We start from the raw sequence: 25,877 nt of genomic DNA on the forward strand, positions 1-25,877 counted from the left end.
TGAGCTTTTGAGTTCAAGCCCCTGGATCATGCACACATGACAGGTGTGTTCCATTCCAATCTTATTTGACTAGAATTGCCTGTTTTCCTGCTAATGGTCACCATTCTCTCTGGGCACTCTGGCTCCCTCCACCAATTAAAAGAGGCTGCCAAGATATTGATGATAAGTGCTGAAAGAGGCTTAAAACATCAACAGCAAACAATTAAACAATGACGTCGCCCAACTAGTGATGAGGTTCCAGATTTGGGACAAGCACATGAATATGTTCAGTGTTAAATTATTTGTTTGAGATCACAACCCTTTCTCTCTCAATCTTGATCTTTATTTGAGTATAGATGGTATGGTTTAAGAGGTCATTTGTACTAATAAATCAATGGCGTGATCAGGACAGTCTCAATTATTAAAGATATACTATTTAGAATTGAATGCTCCGTTATATAATTTTATTGGGGTGTTAAGCACCCTTATAAAAAATGTGTACACGTTCCACACTTTACAACCCTATAAAAAAATTACATAAAAAAGCATTCAATTCTTATAATCACATTTTTAGTTACAACCATTAAATTACTAGAGTTGAAATCAAGCCTTTCGTTTGTTTTTCTATGCATTTTTTTAACCTCACAGTGACCAAGTGCAGTCATAGATGATGCATTTTATACAGAAAAAAACTTTTGGAATGCTTATAGGCCAATCAGAATTAGTGACTTGTATGATACTTTGATGTAATAATGTTAATATTATTATATAATTATATAATAACTGCAGTATGTGTTCTTTGAAGTTTACAGATGCCACCAAAATTTGTTTTAATTATTTTTTTTTGTAAAATATCTAATAAATCTATATGTCTACTGCATATTATTGAATTGATTACTTTACTTTTATAGATGGTAACCATGAAATTTTTCAAGCAATTTAGGTCTAACATATTATCTTGATTAAAAAGAGAATATTGATAAATGAGCATTTCAACACAATGAAATAAGATATATTAATAGTAACAATGAAATATTTACAGAAATGTATGCATAAGATATAAGTTTTAGTTGCGTTGATCAAAAAGGAAATAATAAATGGATATTTCATAACAGAAAACAATAATGAAACTTCTGCCATATAAATTTTCATATAAGTTATTGAATGAAAAGACATTAAATACATTTTAGTGTAGCAAGACAAATCATATGAAAACACCTGTTTCAGAACACAAATATAAAACTACTGCACACATAACTGCACATTAAATATGTTAAATTTGTTGTAACATATTGAATACATACATTGCTGTCGATTGAGTTTTGGTTTGTTGCATAAGTATAATTGTATTGATTTTCAGAAATTCTGCCAAATCTTGTTAAAATACATATAATATGGCTAGTCACTGGTGTCTATGATGGCCTAGCTGGGTGTATATAATATATACACCCAGCTAGGCCATCAGTGACTAGCCCTCATATGAATTCTCCTTACATGTATTGAAAAAGATAATGGCTCACAGAAAAGATTTAATATTTCGAGACACAATATTAATCAAACTGTTGCAAATAAAACCACTTTTGTATTAAACCAGACACAAAAACCCTAAAGTTGTGATCATGCATATAAAATTTTGAAATGTAGATATGTTCACAATCCCATAAACTGACTTCACACTTCATCTATAAGTTTAAATATATTCTGTTATTAATATATTTGTTTTTCTTAAACATCTTTTAAAGTTATAAATATTTTCATGAGGTCTTACAAATATTTATATAGTTTAATATAAGCTTGAAGTGTATAAGTTTGTAATCAGATACTTGTAATGGACATGTATTGGACATATACATGTACTAGACGTACTATGTATATGTGTTTTCAAAATTAGGATATGTAAAGAACTGCTTGAAATTGACACCAACATCTATATATTTGTTAACAGGACTTATTTTATCAATTTATTCAAAATATTGTCCAAAAACAACTAAATATTTTTATAAACATATAAATATCCGACTCCTATGATTAGTTAAATATTTTCTATAAAAAGATAGTTCTAGACAGATATAAGAAGATGTGGTTTTTCTTTAACTTACGTTTTTTCTATTGCTCCCTTGGTGTTTTAATCTCTCTCTTTTTAGAACTTCAGTAAATCCAGAAATTTGTCCTTAATCATAGATATTGGGTACAAGTTAAGGCAACCAGTGTGTCATCACTTTACAACTAAATTTTTGGCGCTAATAATTCATACATCTTCATGTGCATACATTACACAAGTGCAAGAGAACAATTAATTCCTCAAATACTGTAACCCTTATATAACACAGGAATTTGTATAGTGGTAACTTCAATGACTCTGAAAGAAGACACGGATACAGAATCTTGAATAACTTTTATAAAGTCTTAAAGGCATGTGCAATGAAGAAGTTTTCTGGATTTTGACATAACCCAAACTTTCCTATAATTTTGGGTTTTTATGCCCCACCTAGGGGCATTATGTTTTTCGGTCTGTGCGTCCGTTTGTTCGTTTGTTCGACCCTCCGTCCGTCCGTCCGTCTGTCCCACTTCAGGCTAAAGGTTTTGGTCAAGGTAGTTTTTGATGAAGTTGAAGTCCAATCAACTTGAAACTTAGTACACATGTTCCCTATGATATGATCTTTCTAATTTTAATGCCAAATTAGAGTTTTGACCCCAATTTCATGGTCCACTGAATATAGAAAATGCATCTGTCCCACTTCAGGTTAAAGTTTTTGGTCAAGGCAGTTTTTGATGAAGTTGAAGTCCAATCAACTTGAAACTTTAAGTACACATGTTCTATATGATATGATCTTTCTAATTTTAATGCCAAATTAGAGTTTTGACCCCAATTTCACGGTCCACTGAATATAGAAAATGCGTCTGTCCTGCTTCAGGTTAAAGTTTTTGGTCAAGGTAGATTTTGATGAAGTTGAAGTCCAATCAACTTGAAAGTTAGTACACATGTTCCCTATGATATGATCTTTCCAATTTTAATGCCAAATTAGAGTTTGACCCCAATTTCAGGGTCCACTGAACATAGAAAATGATAGTGCGAGTGGGGCATCCGTGTATTATGGACACATTCTTGTTTTATTACATGACTTGTCTACTTGAATACTGTGGATGCATTTATTTTTTGGTGGGTATCAATTTTCGTGGATTTGAGTCTGCATACAAGCCTTTAGAAAATTAGTTCCTAGTTATAAACCTTTAAATTTGTGATTCACCATTGTGTCCACAAAATCCACAAAAATTGGTATCCCATGAATCATAATGCATCAAAAATGAATGGCTATGTAGTTAGCAAATCTTACAGAAAATTTTCTTTTTCTATTTTCAGGTGATAGCATGCGAAAGACAGTTAGAATATAACTATGACAGTCGGTGTGATATTTGGTCCCTCGGTATCACTGCCATAGAGTTGGCAGAAAGTGAACCACCACTATCAGATCTCCATCCTATGAGAGCATTGTTTAAAATTCCAAGGTAAACTTTCTATAGGAACTTGAAAGTTCCATGTGCAGGATAAAAGACTAACATTTTCCATCTAGCGCCCAAAGCCCCAAACCTGCTACAATCTGAAAAATTATAATAAGCACTATGGACAATTTGAGCAAAAATTAGTAGCCTGGGTGGCTGGTCCACTGCTAATCTTTCTTCCTGTTGTGCCTATCCTTTAGAATGTACATGCCAATTCTTTTCTGCCATCTTATGAATTAAACCTTATATACATAGGATTAATTATTAAAGCTTTTGAATTCCATTTTTCAATATATAAATATTTGGTTGAATTGGAGATGGAAGAGGTGGTCTGTCCTTGTGTGCAAATAGAATTGATAAAATTCACACCAGCTGAAGGGTATTTATTTCCCTGAAGCACCTGACTTTCCGACATCATCAATCACCATTAACAAAACCAAATATTTTCTCCAACATTCCGTTTTTACTTTTGGGAATGAGTGCAATCATCTACACCCTCATGTAATATCCGTTTTGATTAGATTAAATTGATTTTTCCGTAATCTAAACCGGTATATGATGACTATTGATTACATAATCTTATTTACTTTTTAATTCGGTATTTACATTAGGGCACGGCTTTTTACTGTTTATATACACTAAATCTTAATCAGAATTAATATTTTATGACTGCTTCTTATACAAATAGTAGGTCAATTTAACCCTGAGGTTAGCTGGTATTTAGAATTTATAAATGTTTCATGTAAGTACCTAGTAGTGGGTAATTGCAAGAGATTTTTACATTTAGAAATGATTTTTTGTAGAGAGAGACGAAAGATACCAAAGGGATATTCAAATTCATAGGTCAAAAACAAACTGATAATGCCATGGCAAATACGAAAAAAGGCGAAAGACTAAAAAACAGTACACAAAACACAACATAGAAAACTAAAGACTGAGCAACACGAACCCCACAAAAAACAGGGGGGATCTCAGGTGCTCCTGTAATCAGATCCTGCTCCACATGTGGCACCCGTTGTGTTGATCATGTAAAATGAGCATTGGTTTTGGTGTTGAGCATATGTACATATGCCTTCATCTAGTTAAATATTTTATTTGATACCAAATGTGATCAACAGCCTCTGTGGTTTTGTGGTAGTATGCTTGCCTTAGGTACTGGAAGTTTTAAAATCGAAAATTGGTATTTGCTGTTTCTTAACTTAGTATGCTGCACTAAGGAGTAAGAGAACAGACTAGTAGGCTTAGATTCAGAATAATGTGAAACATGTCTTCTTGCAGACTTGTGATCTAGCATGTTAAAAATTCAGTTCAGCTTGTTGGTCAAGCACATATATATTCATATTTCAATAACATATTATTGACCTAAATATGCATTTAATTTGAAACTGGACAATAAACATCATAAGTGATTTCAAAAGAGAACTCCTGTGGATTCATTATTATTTGTGGAATATCAATTTTTGTGGATTTTTGTTGTTATAGGTAAATCATGAATCCAATGTATCAGGTATCAGAATACAAGTTCTTATTATTGTGATACTCAACCAGTCACAATATTCACATTAATAAAATGATAATAATATTTTTCAGATGTTGCTTTACTGCAGCTTTGAATGCGCATTCTGGTCATGTAGTGATTTTATATTATTTGGAAGCTCATTCTAATCTTTAATAGTATTAAGAAAAAAGATGTTGAGTCCGCTCTGTTTACTTTAGGAACAACTAAATTGAAATGGCGTGATCTAGGGTTATATTCGTGTTGTCCTTCAAATTTTCTAAAATTTTGTTTTACAGAAATACATCGCCAAGTCTACAACTACCAGAGAAGTGGTCACAGAACTTCAAAGACTTTATCCATCAGTGAGTACAGTAAAAATTATTTTTACAAGGTTCTGACTTATCTTTAAACAGGAATTTGCTTTGAATTTTCGTTTTAGTCGTTTAAGGCCATGAAGTGCCTTTATAATAAGTGAAACTTGCTAAAATCCTAGATAAACCCTGAGATTATTATATGCCTGTACCAAGTCAGGAATATGACAGTTGTTTTCCATTTGTTTGATGTGTTTGAGGTTTTGATTTTGCCATTTGACAAGGGACTTTCCATTTTGAATTTTCCTTGGAGTTCAGTATTTTTGTTACTTTAAAATTTTACATTTGATAGCTTGTTACTGTGGAGTCATTATATATCGTAGGATACCAACTTTCATGGATTAATAAATTACAAATTATATATAGGTTTGTAAGCTAAGACTTTAGCACAGCCAAGAAATCAAATATCCATGAAAATACGATTTTTCTTCAATCACAAAAATTAGTGCCTTCGAAGATAAATAAACAGTACATGTCCTCCGGATACTGTCCTAAAAAATAGAGGAATGTTATGGAGAATGCCTTTGATAACCCTAGACACTTTTGGAAACCCTGATTTATAGATTGTATAGAGGAGACCGTTATTGTCCCTAAATCCATGCTCATTGCTTGTAACTGAAAACATGTTATTCGTCAAATATTCAAATGGTTTCCATCTATCTATAAAATCCATGAAAATGGGTTTATCCTATAGATAATAATGACTTCTCACAAGCAAAGAAAAGTCAATAGTTACAGGAAAAGTTTACGTACTAGGAAGAACCATTGTATAAAATCAACACTTTAAACTAAGATTTTGATAACAAATGTTCAATTCATCATTGTTAATAAATATCTTTAGATCTAACTAAGCCTGAGGTATCCCTGTACAGAATGAAAATTTTCAAATAGGGGTAATTAATTACCGATTCTTTTACATTGTAAAGTAGACTATAAATACCTATCCATGAGTATATAAGTGACAAAGAATTGACTCAATACAAGATGTATTTCATTCTTTATAGCCTTGCGTCCAGTGGTATTTCATGCATATTCAGGACTAAATTTATAAATCCAGTAGGTAGGTTCTTAAAGTGAAAGAATCCTGATGATAGGTGGGAATTTCAACTTTTTGAAAAATGAGGGTATATTAGATACGGGCAGAAATGATGCACCTATTGACCCCTATAGGCGTCATTGCAACAGTTATTCAACATCCCAATCCCCACATGGTAGATCCATGATAGTTCCTGTTTAATCTTTTCACAATTTCTTCAGACTATGATGATGATTAAGATCTTGTCTTGTCTTGTCTTGTCTTGTCTTGTCTTGTCTTGTCTTGTCTTGTCTTGTCTTGTCTGTATGTTATCCTCTAGCTCTAGATGATTTTTTTGTTATTTGTTTCCCTGGGTTGCTGTCTCATTTACATATACCCCTAATTCCTACACTCTAAAAAAAAATAGATATGATATATGTATAATAACAAACAAACAGTACTTAGTGTATTCATAGAGTACATTTTTTTTTCTTCTTTCTTGCAGGTGTTTGGTAAAAGATTTTGAAGAGCGTCCCTCAGCCAAAGAATTACTACAGCATCCATTTATTACCAGTTTGCCTGCAGATTCTTCTGTTGTAAGTCAAATCCTTTATGAATATGAAAATAAAGAGTTGTGGTATGATTGCTAAGTAGACAACTATCCACAAGAGTCCAATTGATGTGGACGAAAACAACTTAGGTCAACGTACAGCCATCAGCAAATGCACATACTATATGAGTTGTGGGATATTAGTTAATGAGATGGAAATCCAACCACACAAAATCAAGATGAGCAACAATCACTCTTTAATATAAAGATATCAGTACAATATGTTATTCTTTAAATCGCCCAGGGTCTAGAAAAGTTGGGACTAAATTTCACAGACATCATCAAATTTCTGCCATTAATCATAGCTGGCTAAATCACAAACTCATTTAGATATTACAAAAGACAACCACAAGGTTCCTGACTTTGGGACAAGCACAGGAATATGTGGCTATGTTAAGATACATGCAGTCTTCATTGTGATTTTAAAACACTGATTCTTTAAGTTGAAGGAAGTATTAGATTTGATGAGATCTGACTACGGTCAGCCCAAACAAAGTTGGTCACTGTGACCTAGATTTCCATCCTATAGTATTTTGTATTTCTCTTCAGCTCCATAAAGTGATTTATCACGGTGGGCTTAAAACTATGTGAACTGAGAAAATTTACTGTGAAAAATAACGGTGGCTAAAAAAATTGTAAACTTAGAAAATTGACTGTGATATTTTATATAAAAATATGATAATTGTACTTTCAGTTTAAACACAGATTAAAAGATCTGACAGCCAAAATGGAACCTAAAATCCATGAACCAGACATCACAACAAAGAAGGGGAGATTAAAAACACATCGCAAATCAAAGAAAGAACCTCTAGACACTGCTGATGATCTAACGTCATTGGAAATTCTAGACGAGGTAAGGGAGGTTACTCATATGAAAGGAAGGGTGGTAACTCACTTGCAAAGAAGGTAATGCTAAGATGAACCTAGCAACATTTTGTCACTTTTTTATTGTAAAAATCAATTCAAATATCAGCTGAACATAACTGTATCTAGGATATTCCGAACAACAGAAATGTGACATTTTAGTGGAAAATTTAGAAAATTTTGCCTTTGCCAGTAGATGGCACTGCAAAATCTAAAATAGCATAAATCAAATTTTAAAGTTAAAATTATTTTTGCAATGACTATCATAACATTATGTGCAAACTTTCATTACATTTAGTTGACATGTCATGTGGACCCAATAATAATCCTTTGGCATGGTTCTATCATAAACTGAGCGTTTAAATGATAAATTTACTGTAAAAATTACTCTGAATTGTTTAATTTAATTATATTGAATAAATTAAGAAAAAACTCTTTGTGTACTAATTATACGACCGCAAAAAAATTTTTGTGGTCGTATATTGGTATGACGTCGTCGTTGTCGTCGTCGTCCAGCGTCGTCCTGCGTCGTCCGAAGACACATTGGTTTTCGCACTCTAACTTTAGTTTAAGTGAATGGATCTCTATGAAATTTTACCACAAGGTTCAATACCACAAAAGGAAGGTTGGGATTGATTTTGGGGGTTATGGTACCAACAGTTAAGGAATTAGGGGCCAAAAATAAGCATTTTTGTAACTTCCAGACATAACTTGTGTGTTAGTGTATGGATCTCTCTGACATTGTACCACAAGGTTCCATATCACAAAAGGAATGCTGGGATTGATTTTGGGGGTAATTGCCTCAAAATTTTAGGAATTAGGGGCCAAAAAAGGGGCAAAAAACAAGCATTTTTCTAGTTTCATGACAATAACTTGTGTGCAAGTGTATGGATCTTTCTGAAATTGTACTACAAGGTTCCATATCACAAAGGGAAAGCTGGAATTGAGTTTGGGGGTAATTGCCGAAACGTTTAGGAATTGGGGGCCAAAAAGGGGCCAAAAATAAGCATTTTTCTAGTTTCCAGACAATAACTTGTGTTCAAGTGTATGGATCTCTCTGAAATTGTACTGCAAGGTACCATACCACAAAGGGAAGGCTGGGATTGATGATGGGGGTAATTGCCTCAATATTTTAGGAATTAGGGGCAGAAAAGGAGCAAAAAACAAGCATTTTTCTAGTTTCATGACAATAACTTGTGTTCAAGTGTATGGATCTCTCTGAAATTGTACTGCAAGGTACCATACCACAAAGGAAAGGCTGGGATTGAGTTTGGGGGTGATGAATCATAAGGGGGTTCAAAAAATTTGGGGGGGGGATTTTTTTTTTTCCTTTTTTTTCTTTTTTTCCTTTTTTTTTTCTTTTAAAATTTTCCATTTTAAGTTGGTTATTTCTGATTTATATTTAAAAGCAAATAATAATGATATGGTAGGAGATACACACCAAACAGGATGTGTAAGTTTTTATATAATAAGTATTGTGCAATAGCAAGAAATTTTCAATTGCACAGTATTGCACAATAGCAAGAAATCTTCAATTGCACAGTATTGTGCAATAGCAAGAAATCTTCAATTTCACAGTATTGTGCAATAGCAAGAAATATCCAATAGCACAATATTGCGCAATAGCAAGAAATTGTCAATTGTACAGTATTGCGCAATAGCAAGAAATATTCAATTGCACAGTATTGTGCAAAAGAAGATACTTCCTATAAATTGCTTATTTCTTGACCAATTTCAATGGGGTTTTATTCTTGAATTCTTGGGGTTCTTTAATATGCTGAATCTAACTGTGTATTAAGTTTTTGGATTTTGGGCCCCGTTTTTAAATTGGTCCACATTGAGGTCCAAAGGGTCCAAAATTAAACTTTGTTTGATTTCATCAAAAATTGAATTATTGGGGTTCTTTGATATGCCGAATCTAACCGTGTATTTAGATTCTTAATTTTTGGTTCCGTTTTCAAATTGGTCTACATTAAGGTCCAAAGGGTCCAAAATTAAACTTAGTTTGATTTTAACAAAAATTGAATTCTTAGGGTTCTTTGATATGCTGAATCTAAACATGTATTTAGATTTTTGATTATGGGCCCAGTTTTCAAGTTGGTCCAAATTGGGGTCCAAAATTAAACTTTGTTTGATTTCAATAAAAATTGAATATATGGGTTTCTTTGATATGCTGAATCTAACCATGTATTTAGATTTTTGATTTTTGGGCCCCGTTATCAACTTTGTCCACATTGAGGTCAAAAGGGTCCAAAATTAAACTTTGTTTGATTTCATCAAAAATTGAATTCTTGGGGTTCTTTGATATGCTGAATCTAACCATGTATTTAGATTTTGGATATTGGACCATAATAGGTGAATGTCTAATTAAAAATTATTAAGTTCTTAGACCACATTCATTCTGTGTCAGAAACCTATGCTGTGTCAAATATTTAATCACAATCCAAATGCAAAGCTGTATCAAGCTTGAATGTTGTGTCCATACTTGCCCCAACTGTTCAGGGTTTGACCTCTGCGGTCGTATCAAGCTGCGCCCTGCGGAGCATTTTATTTTTATTTTGTATTCAGAAATAAGGGATCCCAAATAGTAAATAATAGAAGTGTTGAAAATGAAAATATGCTGTAAGTAATTGCATGGCATGCACTGTTTAAATCAGAAAGTAAAAAGTAATGAAAAAATACCATTTTGTCATTTCAGGAAACAATTGTATCACAACTATTTCACAGATATGCACAGACAAAGATTTATACCTACATTGGAGACATATTGTTAGCTGTAAACCCATTTACTCCTCTCACTATCTATGCTGATGAGGTATGTTTCAGAAAATATTCTTTTTATGCCCCACCTAGCGGCATTATGTTTTTCGGTCTGTGCGTCCATTCATTCGTCCGTCCATCTGTACCGATTCAGGTTACAGTTTTTCAGGTTAAAGTTTTTGGTCAAGGTAGTTTTTGATGAAGTTGAAGTCCAATCAACTTGAAACTTAGTACACATGTTCCCTATGATATGATCTTTCTAATTTTAATGCCAAATTAGAGTTTTTACCCCAATTTCACAGTCCACTGAACATAGAAAATGATAGTGCGAGTGGGGCATCCATGTACTATGGACACATTCTTGTTTATATATGATTACCCTTATAAAGATCTATACATACATAATAGATATTATTAGCGCTCATCACACAATAGACATTATTACTATTATTATCATCTTCATTATGCGGCTGACACACCATACAACTCAATGGGATCCTATATCATAATCCATTAAAAGATCTATACATACATAATAAATATCATATTGACAAAACATTACAATTCAATAGGATGCATAAATGTACAATTTTTTTATTGTACCAATTAAGAGCTCATTGATGGTATGATTTCTATAAAGGACAGTGCATCAGTAGATGAATTTAGATCTATTTACAGAATAAAACATGAAAAGAGTGGTACAAAAAAAAAATACAATTTAAAATTCATCAAAAATAGTTTACAGATAAATGGTTAAAATCTTAGCAAAGCTTTGGTTGTCTCCCTTTCCACAGTAATTCAAGAAAGTTTTGTATTCAACAACATAATAACATAACATGTATGTTTCATTTGAATCCATATTTTTTATTGGCTGACCACAATTATGAGGCACTCCTATATATAAAATATAATTGCTAATACTGCACATGTTCTCCATGACAATGTTAAAACAATGCATAGAAAAAAACAAACAAAAATTTTTGCTTGATATAACTCTTAATTTCATTGTTTGAGCATAAAAATGTAATTATAAGAATTGAATGCTTCTTTTTATAATTTTATGGGGTTGTAAAACAAATGTGCTTCAGTCAATGAGTTTTTTTTACACCCCAATAAAATTAAAAAGAGAAGCATTCAATTCTTACAAAATGTTACATTTTGCCTCTGCATGGTACAATACATTTAGGAATATAAAGAGCTGGTACTGGTTGACTTAAAGTCAGAATAATGTGTACCATTAGAATAACATCATCACAGCTTCCTCTAGACTGTTACCCTGTGAGCTAACACATGCAAATCAAACTCTGTGTTTCAGTCCAGTACAAAGAAGGATAATATACATATGACAATATGACATTCAAATTCACAATTTATGTATATACATGAAATATTTTCCAATTTTACAGTATGCTCAGATGTACATGAATGCAGCCAAAGATGACCATCCACCTCATATTTTTGCAGTCGCTGACCAGTCATATCAAATGATGATGCACAACAGAAAACATCAGGTCAGTTACTTCCCCGTACTTTTCACAGGATTATATAACGATTTTAGGGGAAAGAGAATTACTGACTGTTATAAATATTTCCTGGCTTTGTTTCTCTCCAAAATCGTAAAATTGATAAAACAAAATAATATTTTAATATGCAATGATTTTTATACGCCCGTTTACGGGACGTTTTATGGTATACCGTTGACCATCTGTCTGTCCGTCCGTCTGTCCGTCCGTCTGTCCGTCCGTCCGTCCGTCGTCAACATGTCGGACATTAACTCAAAAAAGCTTTAACCAATATGCATGAAACTTTGGTGAATTGTTTATATCTATTGACGTGAGCTCCCTTTCGTTTTTTATAAATTTCAGATTTACTGTTTCCGAGTTTTGGGGTTTTATTCATTAAAAAAGGGGGGATTTTCCAGTTTTCCGACAATAACTTAAGAATGCTTTCACCAACTTGCATGGAATTTTGGTGAATTGTTTATATCTATTGACATGAGCTCCCTTTCAATTTTTATAAATTTTAGATTTTACGTTTCCGAGTTACAGGGTTTTATGTTTTCCGACAATAACTAAAAAATGCTTTCAGCAGTTCTCATGAAACTGTGGTGAATTGTTGATATCTGTTGATGTAAGCTGCCTTTGGAATTTTATAAATTTTAGATTTTACATTTCTGAGTTATGGGGTTTTATTCATTAAAAAAGGGGGGATTTTCCAGTTTTTGGACAATAACTCAAAAATGCTTTCAGCAGTTCTCATGAAACTTTGGTAAATTATTTATAGCTATTGATGTAATTCTCCTTATTGATTTTCATAAATTTCAAATATGACATTGAGAAGAAATTGAACTTTATTTGTTTATAGTCTGACAACAGATTTACTAAGTATTGCACAACAGCAAGAAATCGTTAATTGAAGATAAATTCAATCCATATAACCAATTTCAAGTTCTTTGACTACATTTATTCAGAAATCTATAATATGTCAAATATTTAATTACAATCCAAATTCAGACCTGTATCAAGCTTGAATATTGTGTCCATTTTTACCCCAATTGTTCAGGGTTTGCATGACCTCTGCGGGCGTATCCAGCTGCGCTCAGCGAAGCAGTTTATTTACAAATAGTCTTTAAACAGAACTGTTGTTGAGAATTTTTTTATGCCACTGTCTCCTAATGAGCATGCCATAAAGTGGTACTAATGACTGTCCTCCCATCAATCTGTCATTATGTTATTGCTAAATCATTTTACGTTTGAAGATATTAAGCTATTATAAATGTTTGCTTTATAAGTATATAATGCTGAGTTACAAATCAAGTTCATATTTCTTTTCGGATGACATTTTTAGATAAAATTAATGCCCTTGAAATTTGCAGCAGACATTGGGATTCAAGCTGCCATGTCACATCTAGTTTAAAGCTAGCTGCCTAATAGTACTTTTGACATTTATACAATATAAGAAATAATATATATATTTTTAGTGTATTGTAATCAGTGGTGAATCTGGTGCTGGGAAAACAGAGAGTGCTAACTTACTAGTGCAGCAGCTAACACAGTTAGGGAAGGTATGTTGTATTACACGATGTGACCAACAATCACAATCCACATGGAAGCATGCTTGGATAGAGTGTAGAAGGGGACATTGGTTCAACTTAACTGATCAAACAAAAAAACAATCAATTTAAAACAGAAATTTGTTGCTTAAGACCCGTCTGATTTAGAATACTGTGGATTCATTATTATTCGTTGGATACCAATTTTCGTGGAATTCGTGGATACAGGTGAACCTCGAAATTAAATGTTCAACGAATAACAAAACTTCTATAGGCTTGTATGCAGATTTCGGCAAAACCACGAAATTAAATATCCACGAACATGTAAGTTTTCCTAAATCCACGAAAATAAATAAATCCACAGTAATGTGTTAAGTTCGTGGAACATATGTTCTAGTGGTCTGTAACTGTGTGAGCTAGTCTGTCTGCAATGCTGGACTCCAACCTGGATTTTTCATAATGGTCACATTTAGATAAAAAATTTATTCACCACAAGCACTGTATTGTACAAATTATAGGTACACGTACTCCAGATTTTGCATTTTATTGATCAGGTTTACATAATGGGAGTTGACTGTAAAGCAAAACAGCATTTAATATTAAAATCTTAAATTATTTTTGACAGGCCCCTAACCGGACATTAGAAGATAGAATTTTACAAGTAAATCCATTGATGGAGGCGTTTGGTAATGCTCAAACTGTGATAAATAATAATTCCAGTAGATTTGGGAAGTATCTAGAGATGTTCTTCACAAGTACTGGGACAGTTATTGGTGGTATGTATCTTGTACAACTGTAATTAGGGGGAGTGTGGAATTGCATAAGTTTCATTTGGGATATAACTCTTCAGTATAAAAGTAAGGAGATTTGGTATGATTACCAATGAGACAATTTTCACCAGAGACCAAACTATGTTACACTGAAATTTAGAAAATATTTGAATTGGCTATTTTATTTTATTTAAAAAAAAAATTACAGGAAATTCTTGGCAGCACATGTATATTATCATGTCAAGTTTTGTAAATTAGTTTTTTCAAGTTATTCTCTGTGTTTGGTAGACTTTACATAAAATTCACGGAATCTTTGGTTTGAAAAATTGTCAATTGACGAAATAATTGTCGATCATGCTTTATGGTTTACTATTTCCTATTGATTACTTAATGTATAAAAATCTTTTCTATATTGCATTTCATGTGTCCTCTGTTGTGTGTAATTAAATGAAGGTTTTATAGAATGTGATATCAAAAATAAATATCTGAATGAATAATTCTTCATTTATAAAAATGGTTAAACATATCTTTTATTCCTCTTTTCAGCTAAAATTACAGAATATTTATTAGAGAAATCCAGGGTGATATCACAAGCCAAGTAAGTTTTATTGACAGAGAGGTTAGATAAAAATAATAATATTATACCCCAACTCCTATATTGGAGTCACCGTGTCTTTCTGTCCGTCTATTCATCTTTGCATCGTTTCGTCATTCTATCTGTTTGTCCATTAAATATTTTTTCACTTTTTTCTGATAAACTAATGAACAGGATGACTTCACTGATTGACAGTTGTGAGTTGTATGATGTGAGCACTTTTTGCAGATACTTCAATTTTTTCAATATGTTGAATGAATTGAAATGTTTTGTCACATATTTCTCCAATATTACTGATCAGACTTTTTAGGCCTATCAGAAACATATCTCCTGTTTTCCAAATCTTTGAATTATGAATGGGGATATGCTTAGCCCAACAATATCATCATTCTTGTTTATTGTATTTAAAAGAAGAGATATTGATAATTGTATGTCATTGGTTCAAACTAGGATGTTGAAGTTGATACTAGCCATTTCTTCCCTAACCACACAGTATTTTATAGGGAAAGCCGAGACATGACATTTGTATCCAGGAACTTGTCAGATCGGGTATAAATTTCTCTTTGAATGTAATTGTATAATATTGTGAATTTCAGAGGTGAACAAAATTTCCATATATTTTACTATGTACATGATGGACTGGCCCATGACCAGGAAGCTACATACCATTTAAAAGACAGTGCCAAATACAGGTCAGTAGTATAATTCTTATCAAATCAAATTTTAATGTCACTGTCATAAAAATATTTTTTTCAGTATTCTTAAAACAATGAAAATAGAGTTATTTCCCTTGAGGTAACTAACTAGACATGAACTTACAATTTTACAAAGTAAAATGGAAGAGAAAGTTGAAACAAACCTGATCTGTATGCAGCAAAGAAGTGTTTGAATATAGGGCCTTCCCCAGGTAAATTTGAAGTAAATTTGCATTGCATCAAATAACACATTTTTAAAAATCAATTGATAACATTTTGTGTTAAAACATATATTGTGCCATTGTCAGATTCTGTTAGTCGTGGCTTTTAAGTTTTTTTTATATGGAACATAACAGAAAGTGTAAACAGATTACCATATCTAATGTTCTTTTCACAGATATATAGATGAATACACAAGCCGTACCAGAGATGTAGCTTCCATATCCGTAAACAGGGTCAAGTTCAAGGGCATACAACACTGTTTTGATATTATAGGCTTCCAGCCTGAGGTATATTTTATATCTGATTTAACCAGGTTATGTGAAGGCATTAGATTCTTGTTTTTATAAGCTGTTATGATGTCTTAACCAGGTACCTCGTGTTATTCAACCAAACTTAGCTTGTATAAGATCATTTCTGTCATTAACTCTATCAATATTCAAAGTACAAACTTTTGCAAATTGTAAAAACTTAAGAGCATAGAAATTTTGCATTTTTATTGGTAAAACTTACAACTGTGAAAAGACAAAAAGTACTTGAAGTGTTCTATCTTACTCCTTATTATTCTGTTAAAGTATTTGGTCTTAGAAGTCGTTATATTACATAATTTTTGCGTTTGTTGGGCATAAAATTTAAGTCAGTACAATGAGCAAAAGGATGAATATTTTGATTGAAATCAGTTCTACATCATGGATAAGATATATGTGATAAATGATAAAAGAAATCTGTTTCTGTAGGTAGGGCTGCATAAGAATATGGACAAGTACATGAACAAATGTAAAGCAGACTCAATGACCTTGAAATTTGTAAAATGGGCATAATGACCTTGTCAGTTTAAGGATGCAAGGATCTAGTTTGCCCATAAAAATGATTGGAAAACCTTTTCACATATTAATATTGAGGGTTAGTCGACAGACATTAACCAAATCTTATGCCTTGAAACCTTTTCACTTATATTATTTAGGGTTAGTCGACAGACATTAACCAAATCTGATGCTTCGAAACCTTTTCATAATAACAATTAGTGAAAATGTTTCCAAGCATCAAATTTAATTTGTTAAATGTCTGTTGTTTAACCCTAAATAATAATAAGTATAAAGGTTTCCAATCATCTTTACATTTGACCTTTTCAGGAAGTAAAATCGGTATATGGTATAATAGCTTCCATTTTACATACGGGTAATGTTGACTTTGATGAGAAAGATTCTACTCACGGAGGGGAAGCATGTGTCATCACAAATATGTATTTGATTGACTATGGTAAGTTGTTATGATATTTAATTATACCCCCGCTTTAAAAAAGGGGGGTATACTGTTTTAACTCTTGTCTGTCCATCCATCTGTCTGTCCGTCCCATGAATATTTTCGTCGCATTTTTCTCAGGAACTACATCATAAGGATTTCTGAAATTTGGTTTCAGGGTTTATATAAGACAGCTATACTGTGTGATGCTTTTTCAGATTCATCACTCAACAACTTCCTGTTTACCGTCAAGTATTTGGGCGGGGGTATCATCAGTGAGCATTAGCTCACAGTTTCACTTGTTGGATATAACATTGCATATTGATAGAGAAACTAAAAGGTTTCTTCAATGATGGAGATAAATTAATAAATTGCAAAAATGATTCATCCTTGGCAATTGATTGATTAATTGAAGTATTACAATAAAAAATGAAGAAAAAAAAAATTTGAATTTGAATTATGACATTAGAGGTATGCATTTAATCAGAAATACATAATGTACAAAATACACTGAAATAAATTTTAAGTCGACTTTTATGACCCATATATATCATAAAAACTCACAATGTGTATGATTTTCACTAATTTTATAAAACTCAATAAAATTTGTTATGTACTGATTTTGGGGGAATAAAAAAATTCTCTTCTTGCAAATTTCACTATTAACATAAAAACGTGAAATTTTCCCTTTCTTAAATTTCATCTTCATGAAAGTTCATACCAGCAATCAAAAACAAGATAAAAGTAAAAATCTTGAAATTTGAACCCCACTAAATTAAACCACTTTACAGTACTTTCTCATTAATATTACAGTATCTGAGCTGTTAGGTATAAACAAGAATGACCTTGTGGAGGCCTTTACCACATCAGCTGTTGTTGCAAGAGGAGAGGTCATTATTCGGGACAATTCAGTACCAGAAGCTTTTGATGCTAGAGATGCCATGGCTAAAGCATTGTATGGTAGATTATTTAGTTGGATAGTTAACAGAATAAACTCTCTCCTGAAGCCAGGTTCAGCTATGGACACAGAGTAAGTCTTTTTTGTAGATTGTAGTGTATTTGGATATCTAACAGAATTATCTCCCTTTTCATGTGATTAATATCTCCTGATAGAGTTTTTATGCCCCTGCCATAGCGGAGGGAGCATTGAGTTTAAAGCCTTGTCCGTCTGTACATCCGTACATCCCAAAATTTCCGTTCTCTAACTCTAGTTTGCCTCAACCAAATGTTATGAAACTTATACATAATGCTTATTACTACAAGACTCAGATCAAGTACGAATTTGGGTAGTGTCACTTTTACCGTTCTTTGGTTATGTCCCTTTATAATGCTATATGCAAGCAGGAGCATCATCTGTGTCCCATGGACACATTCCCCATTTTTTGGAAAATGACGCTATCAGCGGCATGTTTCCGATACCATTGACCAGAACTAACGGAAGTTGATTATGCCTCCGCCTACCGCACTCGGTTTCATATTTACTATTTTACATACTATAACTAACTGGAATCTGCTTGTATTACGCTACACTCGAACAAAGTGTTGTAGTCGGACGGGAACCAGTTTACATACTATTTTTTATTTACCAAAAAGATATCTTGACCTGTCCATATGTTTTTTGTTATTAAATGGTATTTGGAGCTATCCCTTTGTTATATTTTTCATATTTATTCGAGCTTTCACTTTTATGCACATGGCATACAATCGTAAACAATCGGTATGTATACATGATAAATAGATCCGTTTTGTTATGGTGTTGGACTTTTTACCCTCCAATGATCAGCAATCGCTAGACAAAATAGTTCTCCTAAATAATGTCAGCCTTTCATGCCATTTCAACTTTACAATCATTAAAAAAGTAATAATCGGAATCATTTTGATATCCATTGGATAGAAACTGGTCTTTATCCAGATTTACGAAGATTTTAATAATCGGAAATTAGTAATACGGTTATACACACGCGGTGCGTATGAATTTTTGTTTACAAAGTTATAGCAGCAGAGTCTGTAACTGTATCATTATTAATTAACTACACTGTTATTGTACTTAATATGATGAAAACTGCATATGCAATATAAGATGTCAACTCGGCCAAAACAGATTTTTTTTCCGTATTGGCCGAGTTCTGATCCGACCAAAACAGGATTTCGGAACGTCTCTAGTTTTTAGATCGTAAGTCAGGATAAACTCAAACTGAAAGTAAACAGTTGTTTGTACGACGCAGTTTTTATTTACTCGCCATAAACAAGCTGAAACGTTCAGTATGGCATATATTTTAGGTTAAAGACGGTCCCATTCATTTGAAAAGCATTTTGAAAGTAGACGATGGAATTATTTCAGGTTTGGGGAACGAGTAAATTATCACAAAGTTCATTTCTTGACGACCTCATTATTTCATCATGTCGATGGTACAAATCGATTTTTATACGCCCGTCAAATTTTTGACGGGACGTATTATGTTATACAAATGTCCGGCGTCCGTCCGTCTGTCCGTCCGTCTGTCTGTCCGGCGTAAACATGTCGCACCGTAACTTGAGAATGACTTATCCAAATTTCATGAAACTTAACATAGTTGTTTCTTATGATGGTCAAACGATCTGTATACTTTTTGGTGAAAATAAGATTAAAACTTTTTGAGTTGCAGGACTTAGTAACTAAAACAGGTGTGTGTTTTTTTTCACATGTCGGGCAGTATCTCAAAAACAATTTATGATTATTGCTTAAAACTTTACACACTTCTTAGTTATATTAATCTTAAGATCTGTATACTTTTTGGTGATGATTCAATATTTTATTTTTGAGTTATTGAGTATTTTGTTAAAAAAGGGGAGGGGTTTTTCACATGTCGAGCTGTATCTCAAAAACAGTTTATGATTATTGCTTAAAATGTACACACTTCTTAGTTATATTAACCTTAAGATCTGTATACTTTTTGGTGATGATTCAAAATTTTATTTTTGAGTTAATGAGTATTTTGTAAAAAAAGGGGGAGGGGTTTTTCACATGTCGCGCCATATCTCAAAAATGATTTATGATTATTGCTTAAAATTTTACACACTTCTTAGTTATATTAATCTAAAGATCTGTATACTTTTTGGTTTTGATTCAAAATTTTTTATTTGAGATATTGATTTTTTTTTTTTTAAAGGGGTGTTTTCACATGTCGCGCCGTATCTCAAAAATGATTTATGATTATTGCTTAAAATTTTACACACTTCTTAGTTATATTAATCTAAAGATCTGTATACTTTTTGGTTTTGATTCAAAATTTTATTTTAGAGATATTGAGTTTTTTGTAAAAAAAAAAAAAGGGGGTTTTCGCATGTCACGCCGTATGTCAGAAACTATTTATGCTTATTGCATAAAAATACACACACAAGACGACGGGCGTATCATGCGCTCATGGCGCAGCTGTTTATTACTGTTTACTTTCGCTTCTCATGTTTTGTAAACGGTCTTTTATTTTAAAACCCGAACCAGGCATATGCATTCTGTAATTGCGCAAATCTTCGTTCTTTGGTCAATTGGCTTATGGATAGTTGTATCAATTTCAACTCTTACATTATTTTTTTTTAAATATATTTGCATTACACATGCAATGGCAGTACCTTTCCAATTACTATTTATGTGTTGTGTCTAAATTAAAGTTGTAACACTTTATAGTGACTGGAAAGGGTAGAAAAATTCATCAGATGAGAACAGGCTGAAGATACATGGAAACGGCACCAAATCATTAGATATTGCATCTTGTAAAAAGAAACTGAGATTTGGATAGTTCCACTTCAAGGTAAAAATGTTTATCTTTTGTGAAATGAAATAAAAAAATATTGTTACACTGTAGTTAATTAATAAAGATACTATTACATGTATTTCTGTATTGGCCTTATTGTTGGTCCTCGGCCAGCAGTACACCAAGACATGGACCAATAACAAGGACAATACAGAAATACTTACACAATAATATTATAGAATGACAGTATGGTTCAATAGCGGGAATCAGCCCCTCAACTACTTTTTACATAAATATTAACTTCTGGCTTCAACTCCTTGTTCGTCTTGTCTGGAGATCTTGTTGTAGTTCCAGTTAGGCAAGCATTTTAGAGACGTATCCCGTCCATCCTCTCTTGACTTGTAACTTCTGGTGATAGATTTTGCCGCTTGACGTTGTATCCTTTCAAGCTTGTTTTTTTTTGTTACCGTGTAGGGGTCCCATACTATGGCTCCATATTAAATTGTAAGATCCATTCCTAAAGGTCTAGATCATTGTTCTAATCTGACACAAATTTCAATAACTAGAATGCTACCCAAGTTGAATATATGGTGACTTACTAGAACAGCATTATCACTATTGAAATTGTGTTTAATACCATGATTGTTCAATGTCATTAACTTAAATGGAGACAGACATTTGACCTGAAAGGTGGTGTGGGAGTGCAAAATCAAAAACTAACTGACTTTGATATATGGTTAAAGAATGAATATCAATTACATGGGTCAACATGGTCAAGGGCAGAGTTGTTATGAAATAACAATATGGCAGAGAAGTGGTTTCAAGTTTCATATAAAGCGACCTGACTGACATGAAATAAAAAATCAAAGGAGTATCCCTATTTGTCTAATCTTCAAGGTGAAATAAAACTAGTAAAACAATATTATACTATTGTCTAAATCTACAGAAATATAATTTGCTTCAAGTAACAGAAATAACTAGGTCACTAGTAACTTATTTAATGAGTATATGTATGTGGGGTATAAGAGCTTGATAACAACAGGCTCTTCATAATCATTTGGTTTGAAAAGGATACTAGTAGTCTATATTCTTGATTTAGAAAAATGTAATTGCAAGACAAAAATCACATTATTTAGAATACTTTAGATCATTCAGGTAGTCTTTATTTATATGTACAAAAGAACAGCCAGTAGTCATTGGATATTGTAGATCATTCAAATAGTCTTGACCTATTTATTATTACAAAAGAACAGCCAGTAGTCATTGGATATTGTAGATCATTCTGGTAGTCTTGACCTATTTATTTATAGAAAAAAACAGCCAGTAGTCATTGGATACTGTAGATCATTCAGGTAGTCTTGACCTATACATTTGTACTAAAAAAACAGCCAGTTGTCATCTTCACATAACACACACATATACGAATATCAATTATATGCTTACGAGACATGTTGGAATGTTAAACTAATTACGGTATGTGAAAATCAAGACTTGCATAAAAAATATCACAATATTAGAGACAGTGGCGTCATTTTTCCTCAGAGCTTTCAGCTCTTTGATTTCTGCATTTTTATAGTGTAGATTGTAGTATATTTGGATATCTAACAGAATTGTCTCCCTTTTCATGTCAGTAATGGAGCTCCTGGTAGTTTATTCTATACTTTTATAGTGTAAAGTATTTATATAGCTTACAGATAAATTACCCTTTTTAAGATATTAAATTCTATTAGGTTACTTCTTTCTTAAACCAGTCTAAGCTCTTACTATGGAGTGTTTTTTAGTATAGGATATTTGGTTTGGTTTGATAAGTCATTCTCATCTCTGATTACAAAAAATGTATGCTACACATGGAAACATGTTTTTAGACAATGTATATTCAAATATAAACAAGTCTAAATTGAAAACAACGTTCAAACCTATGATTGCGTTGGATAAAAACCACAATTTTTATACGTGTGCATGTAAAACAAATTTCTTGGTAGAGGGGTCTAAATACAGCACAAACAACATATATATATATATATCTACATAGTGTTGCCTAAGATGGTAGATACTTTCAAGTGAAATTCAGTGTTGTGTAAAATATAACTCATCTCACTAGTGGGTTTTTCGATGTGTAATTTCAAGCTTTGCAGATAACAAATGAAATACATATGGATTATTAGTGTTTTAATTAACCACAAAATCTATGAGGTCAAAGCAAATTGAAATGATAATTTTTTCCCCAATACACATTTGTAGTATATTTTTGTATACAGTGGGGTGCATTCATCCCCTCCCTCTAGCTACAGGTGTGACCTGCATACCTATTGTCATGAGGATAGGGTCATACAAGGGTAAATAAACCATTTTCAAGGTTGGCTGGAATTTATAGTCAAACAGAAATCACTAAAGATTATGTGCCTGTACCCATATGTACATTTTTTGCTTACAACAATGTGATAAATTAGCATCCATTCAGTTTAAGTAATTCAGAAGAACTGAAGTAGACACCATTCCATTCTCACAGGTTCAGTGAATTATAAACAACATTTCATATACAAAAAAATAGATTCAGACATAATATTTAGAAATGAAAGATGACATAAAAGGTTGAACTATGAAATACTTGAAGGCAGTCTGATATGACCCTTTATTTCTCATAGCAAAAAAAAAAGAAAGACTGGAACAAAAATTTAATGAGTACAGCAAAAATGAATTTTTTAATTATATAACAATTCTATTGTAAATGAACACATGGAAAAATAATTGTAAAACTTTTTTTTATTTGTAGTCCAGCTTTTACAATCCATGTATATCACCACCTGACTATGGTGGTAAAGGTTTTGGTGAATGAAACAAAATTTAAATAATTGACTACATTTTTTCTTCTATTATATGAATATCAACATTATAACAAAAAGGGGAAAAGAACAATCACACACATACACACTCTAAGTGCACTTGCATTTACATAACATACATCAACTTGTGTATTGCAAAGGAAAATAATATGTTATCTTTATAAAAATTTTTGCCCTCAGTTCTAATGACAACATGTTCCATGATAGAGAGGTTTGGTTTATTCCCGATTGTCCCACTTTTTAAAATTTTAGAGTTCTGATTGTCCCACATGAAAAGTTCTGATTGTCCCACATTATTTTATTATGTAAAATGTTCTTAAATAAACAAGGTAGTTGTTGTTTGTTTTACTAAATAAACAAGAGTTAAAATATGATCTTTTAAATCATCACATTAAAGCACTTTTGATGAAATAATATAAAATTTCTGAGTTATAAAATATCATGTTACTCTTATTTGTAAAACAAATATCAGTATTGTATTTTTAATTACATTTTTTTATTAAAATTTTTAAATAAATTTAAAAGTGTTACATGCAATGATTCTAAATGCTCCTTCGGTTCTCCTGTTGAAGATGCCATCCATTACTTTCTAGAAATGCCAATTATATCATAACCAAAGAATATCTCTGGTTAATGATTTTATACATATGAACATACACATTGATATTAAAACGCTATTGTTTGGAAAAGATGCATATAATTACGAAAACTAACTCTAAAATTTTTGATAAAGTTCGTTATTTCATTAAACAGTCAAAAAGATTTTAACGTTCTAAGTCAGCAGCTTTCTTTTTTCTCTCTGTTCTATTTGCTTTTTTTTGTTGCCAAGCCAATGTGTGACTCCTTCCTAATTTATAACTGTCGCCATACTATGTATGTGTTTGCTGTCATCATATATGTGTATTGTATATGTAAGGAGAGGACTTAATATAAGTTGTAATAACTTGTGGCCAATCCTATTGCTTGATTAATACAATAAAATATTATTAAATTAAAATTAAATTAAAACGTCAGATTAACCTGAACCCAACAACTTTCTTCATTGATTACGAAGCTGCTGTTCAGAATTCTGCCAGAGTATCCTTTCCAGGAAAAACTATTGAAGGACATTTTGTTTCACTATACTCAGTGTTTTTGGCGAAAAGTGCAGTAAGCAAGACTCGTTTCTTAACTATAAAGGAGAACCAGACATTCATCAACTTATACGGTCGGCAGCAGTTCTTCCTCTGGTACCACCTACAGAAAAAAACGACGTCTGGTTCCATACACTTGAAGACCTGGAAAATTTGGACTCAACAGCAAATATCACTTCGTTTACGGATAACGTCACAACATACTGGGTTGAAAGCAACAGGCAGCTATGGAACCATTACCAAACCGAAGGACCAAGGCCGACAAACCACCTCGATGGATGTCACAGTAGCTTGAAGAAGATGATCTAAGTACCACATCCAAACATAGTATAAAAGCTACTGAAATATCTTAAAGAAGAGCAGGCAGGAAACGATATGACTATCATTCAGTACCAAGATTGGGGAGTAGGACCAACATATAGAACAAAATACAAACAAGTCAACCAATGCCTACAGGAACTCAGACCATCTTCAGAATAGCGAAGTTATTGTGTTTCAGTATGCTGACATTGCTTCTGACTTATTTGTTACATTTTGACTAAGTTTGTTGCAATTATATGATGTGTTGTGATGTTTAAGTTATGAATCATGTGTGCTTTATTGTTGTACCTTATGCATTGTGCGTACTTAATAGTATCTGCTCTTCGTGTCATGTGTCATGTGTGTGCTTTAATGAATTAATTTGTTTATTGCGTGTACTTTATTGTATTTAGCTGTTTATTATGTGTGCTTAAGTGAAAATCTTTTTATTATATATCAAAGTAGTATTGAGAAGTGCTTGATATGTGCTATTTTATGACTAAATATATATTAAAGTCTGTGTTTGATGATACTTTGTTGCTAATATATGCAAAAAAGAAATATGTTAATATTATTATTTGTTCATATTTCTTATTTTATAAGTTACTTTGGTTAGTTACCTTTAATTACCTGCTACACACTATAAAAACAATTTAATTACTATCAAAACAATTCCCAATTGTCCCACATTTAAACTTC

The 25,877-nt window shown here is 32.3% G+C and overlaps 1 protein-coding gene across 6 annotated transcripts in view; it reads left to right on the forward strand.

Annotated features, from left to right (window-relative positions):
- The window catches only part of LOC127718102 (myosin-IIIb-like), a 157,738-nt gene that overhangs the window by 54,272 nt on the left and 77,589 nt on the right, over window positions 1–25,877 (forward strand). For all 6 annotated transcript variants that reach the window (XM_052223996.1, XM_052223997.1, XM_052223992.1 and 3 more), the window contains 13 exons: window positions 3,341–3,486; window positions 5,275–5,340; window positions 6,870–6,960; window positions 7,669–7,827; window positions 10,537–10,653; window positions 12,005–12,109; window positions 13,579–13,662; window positions 14,276–14,426; window positions 14,967–15,018; window positions 15,612–15,707; window positions 16,108–16,219; window positions 17,063–17,189; window positions 17,985–18,201. In XM_052223996.1, coding sequence (XP_052079956.1) covers window positions 3,341–3,486; window positions 5,275–5,340; window positions 6,870–6,960; window positions 7,669–7,827; window positions 10,537–10,653; window positions 12,005–12,109; window positions 13,579–13,662; window positions 14,276–14,426; window positions 14,967–15,018; window positions 15,612–15,707; window positions 16,108–16,219; window positions 17,063–17,189; window positions 17,985–18,201 — 1,523 coding nt within the window. The remainder of the gene's footprint in view (window positions 1–3,340; window positions 3,487–5,274; window positions 5,341–6,869; window positions 6,961–7,668; window positions 7,828–10,536; window positions 10,654–12,004; window positions 12,110–13,578; window positions 13,663–14,275; window positions 14,427–14,966; window positions 15,019–15,611; window positions 15,708–16,107; window positions 16,220–17,062; window positions 17,190–17,984; window positions 18,202–25,877) is intronic.

Source organism: Mytilus californianus, unplaced genomic scaffold (genome assembly GCF_021869535.1).
Source record: "Mytilus californianus isolate M0D057914Y unplaced genomic scaffold, xbMytCali1.0.p SCAF_10, whole genome shotgun sequence".
In the NCBI taxonomy this organism is placed as follows: Eukaryota; Metazoa; Mollusca; class Bivalvia; order Mytilida; family Mytilidae; genus Mytilus; species Mytilus californianus.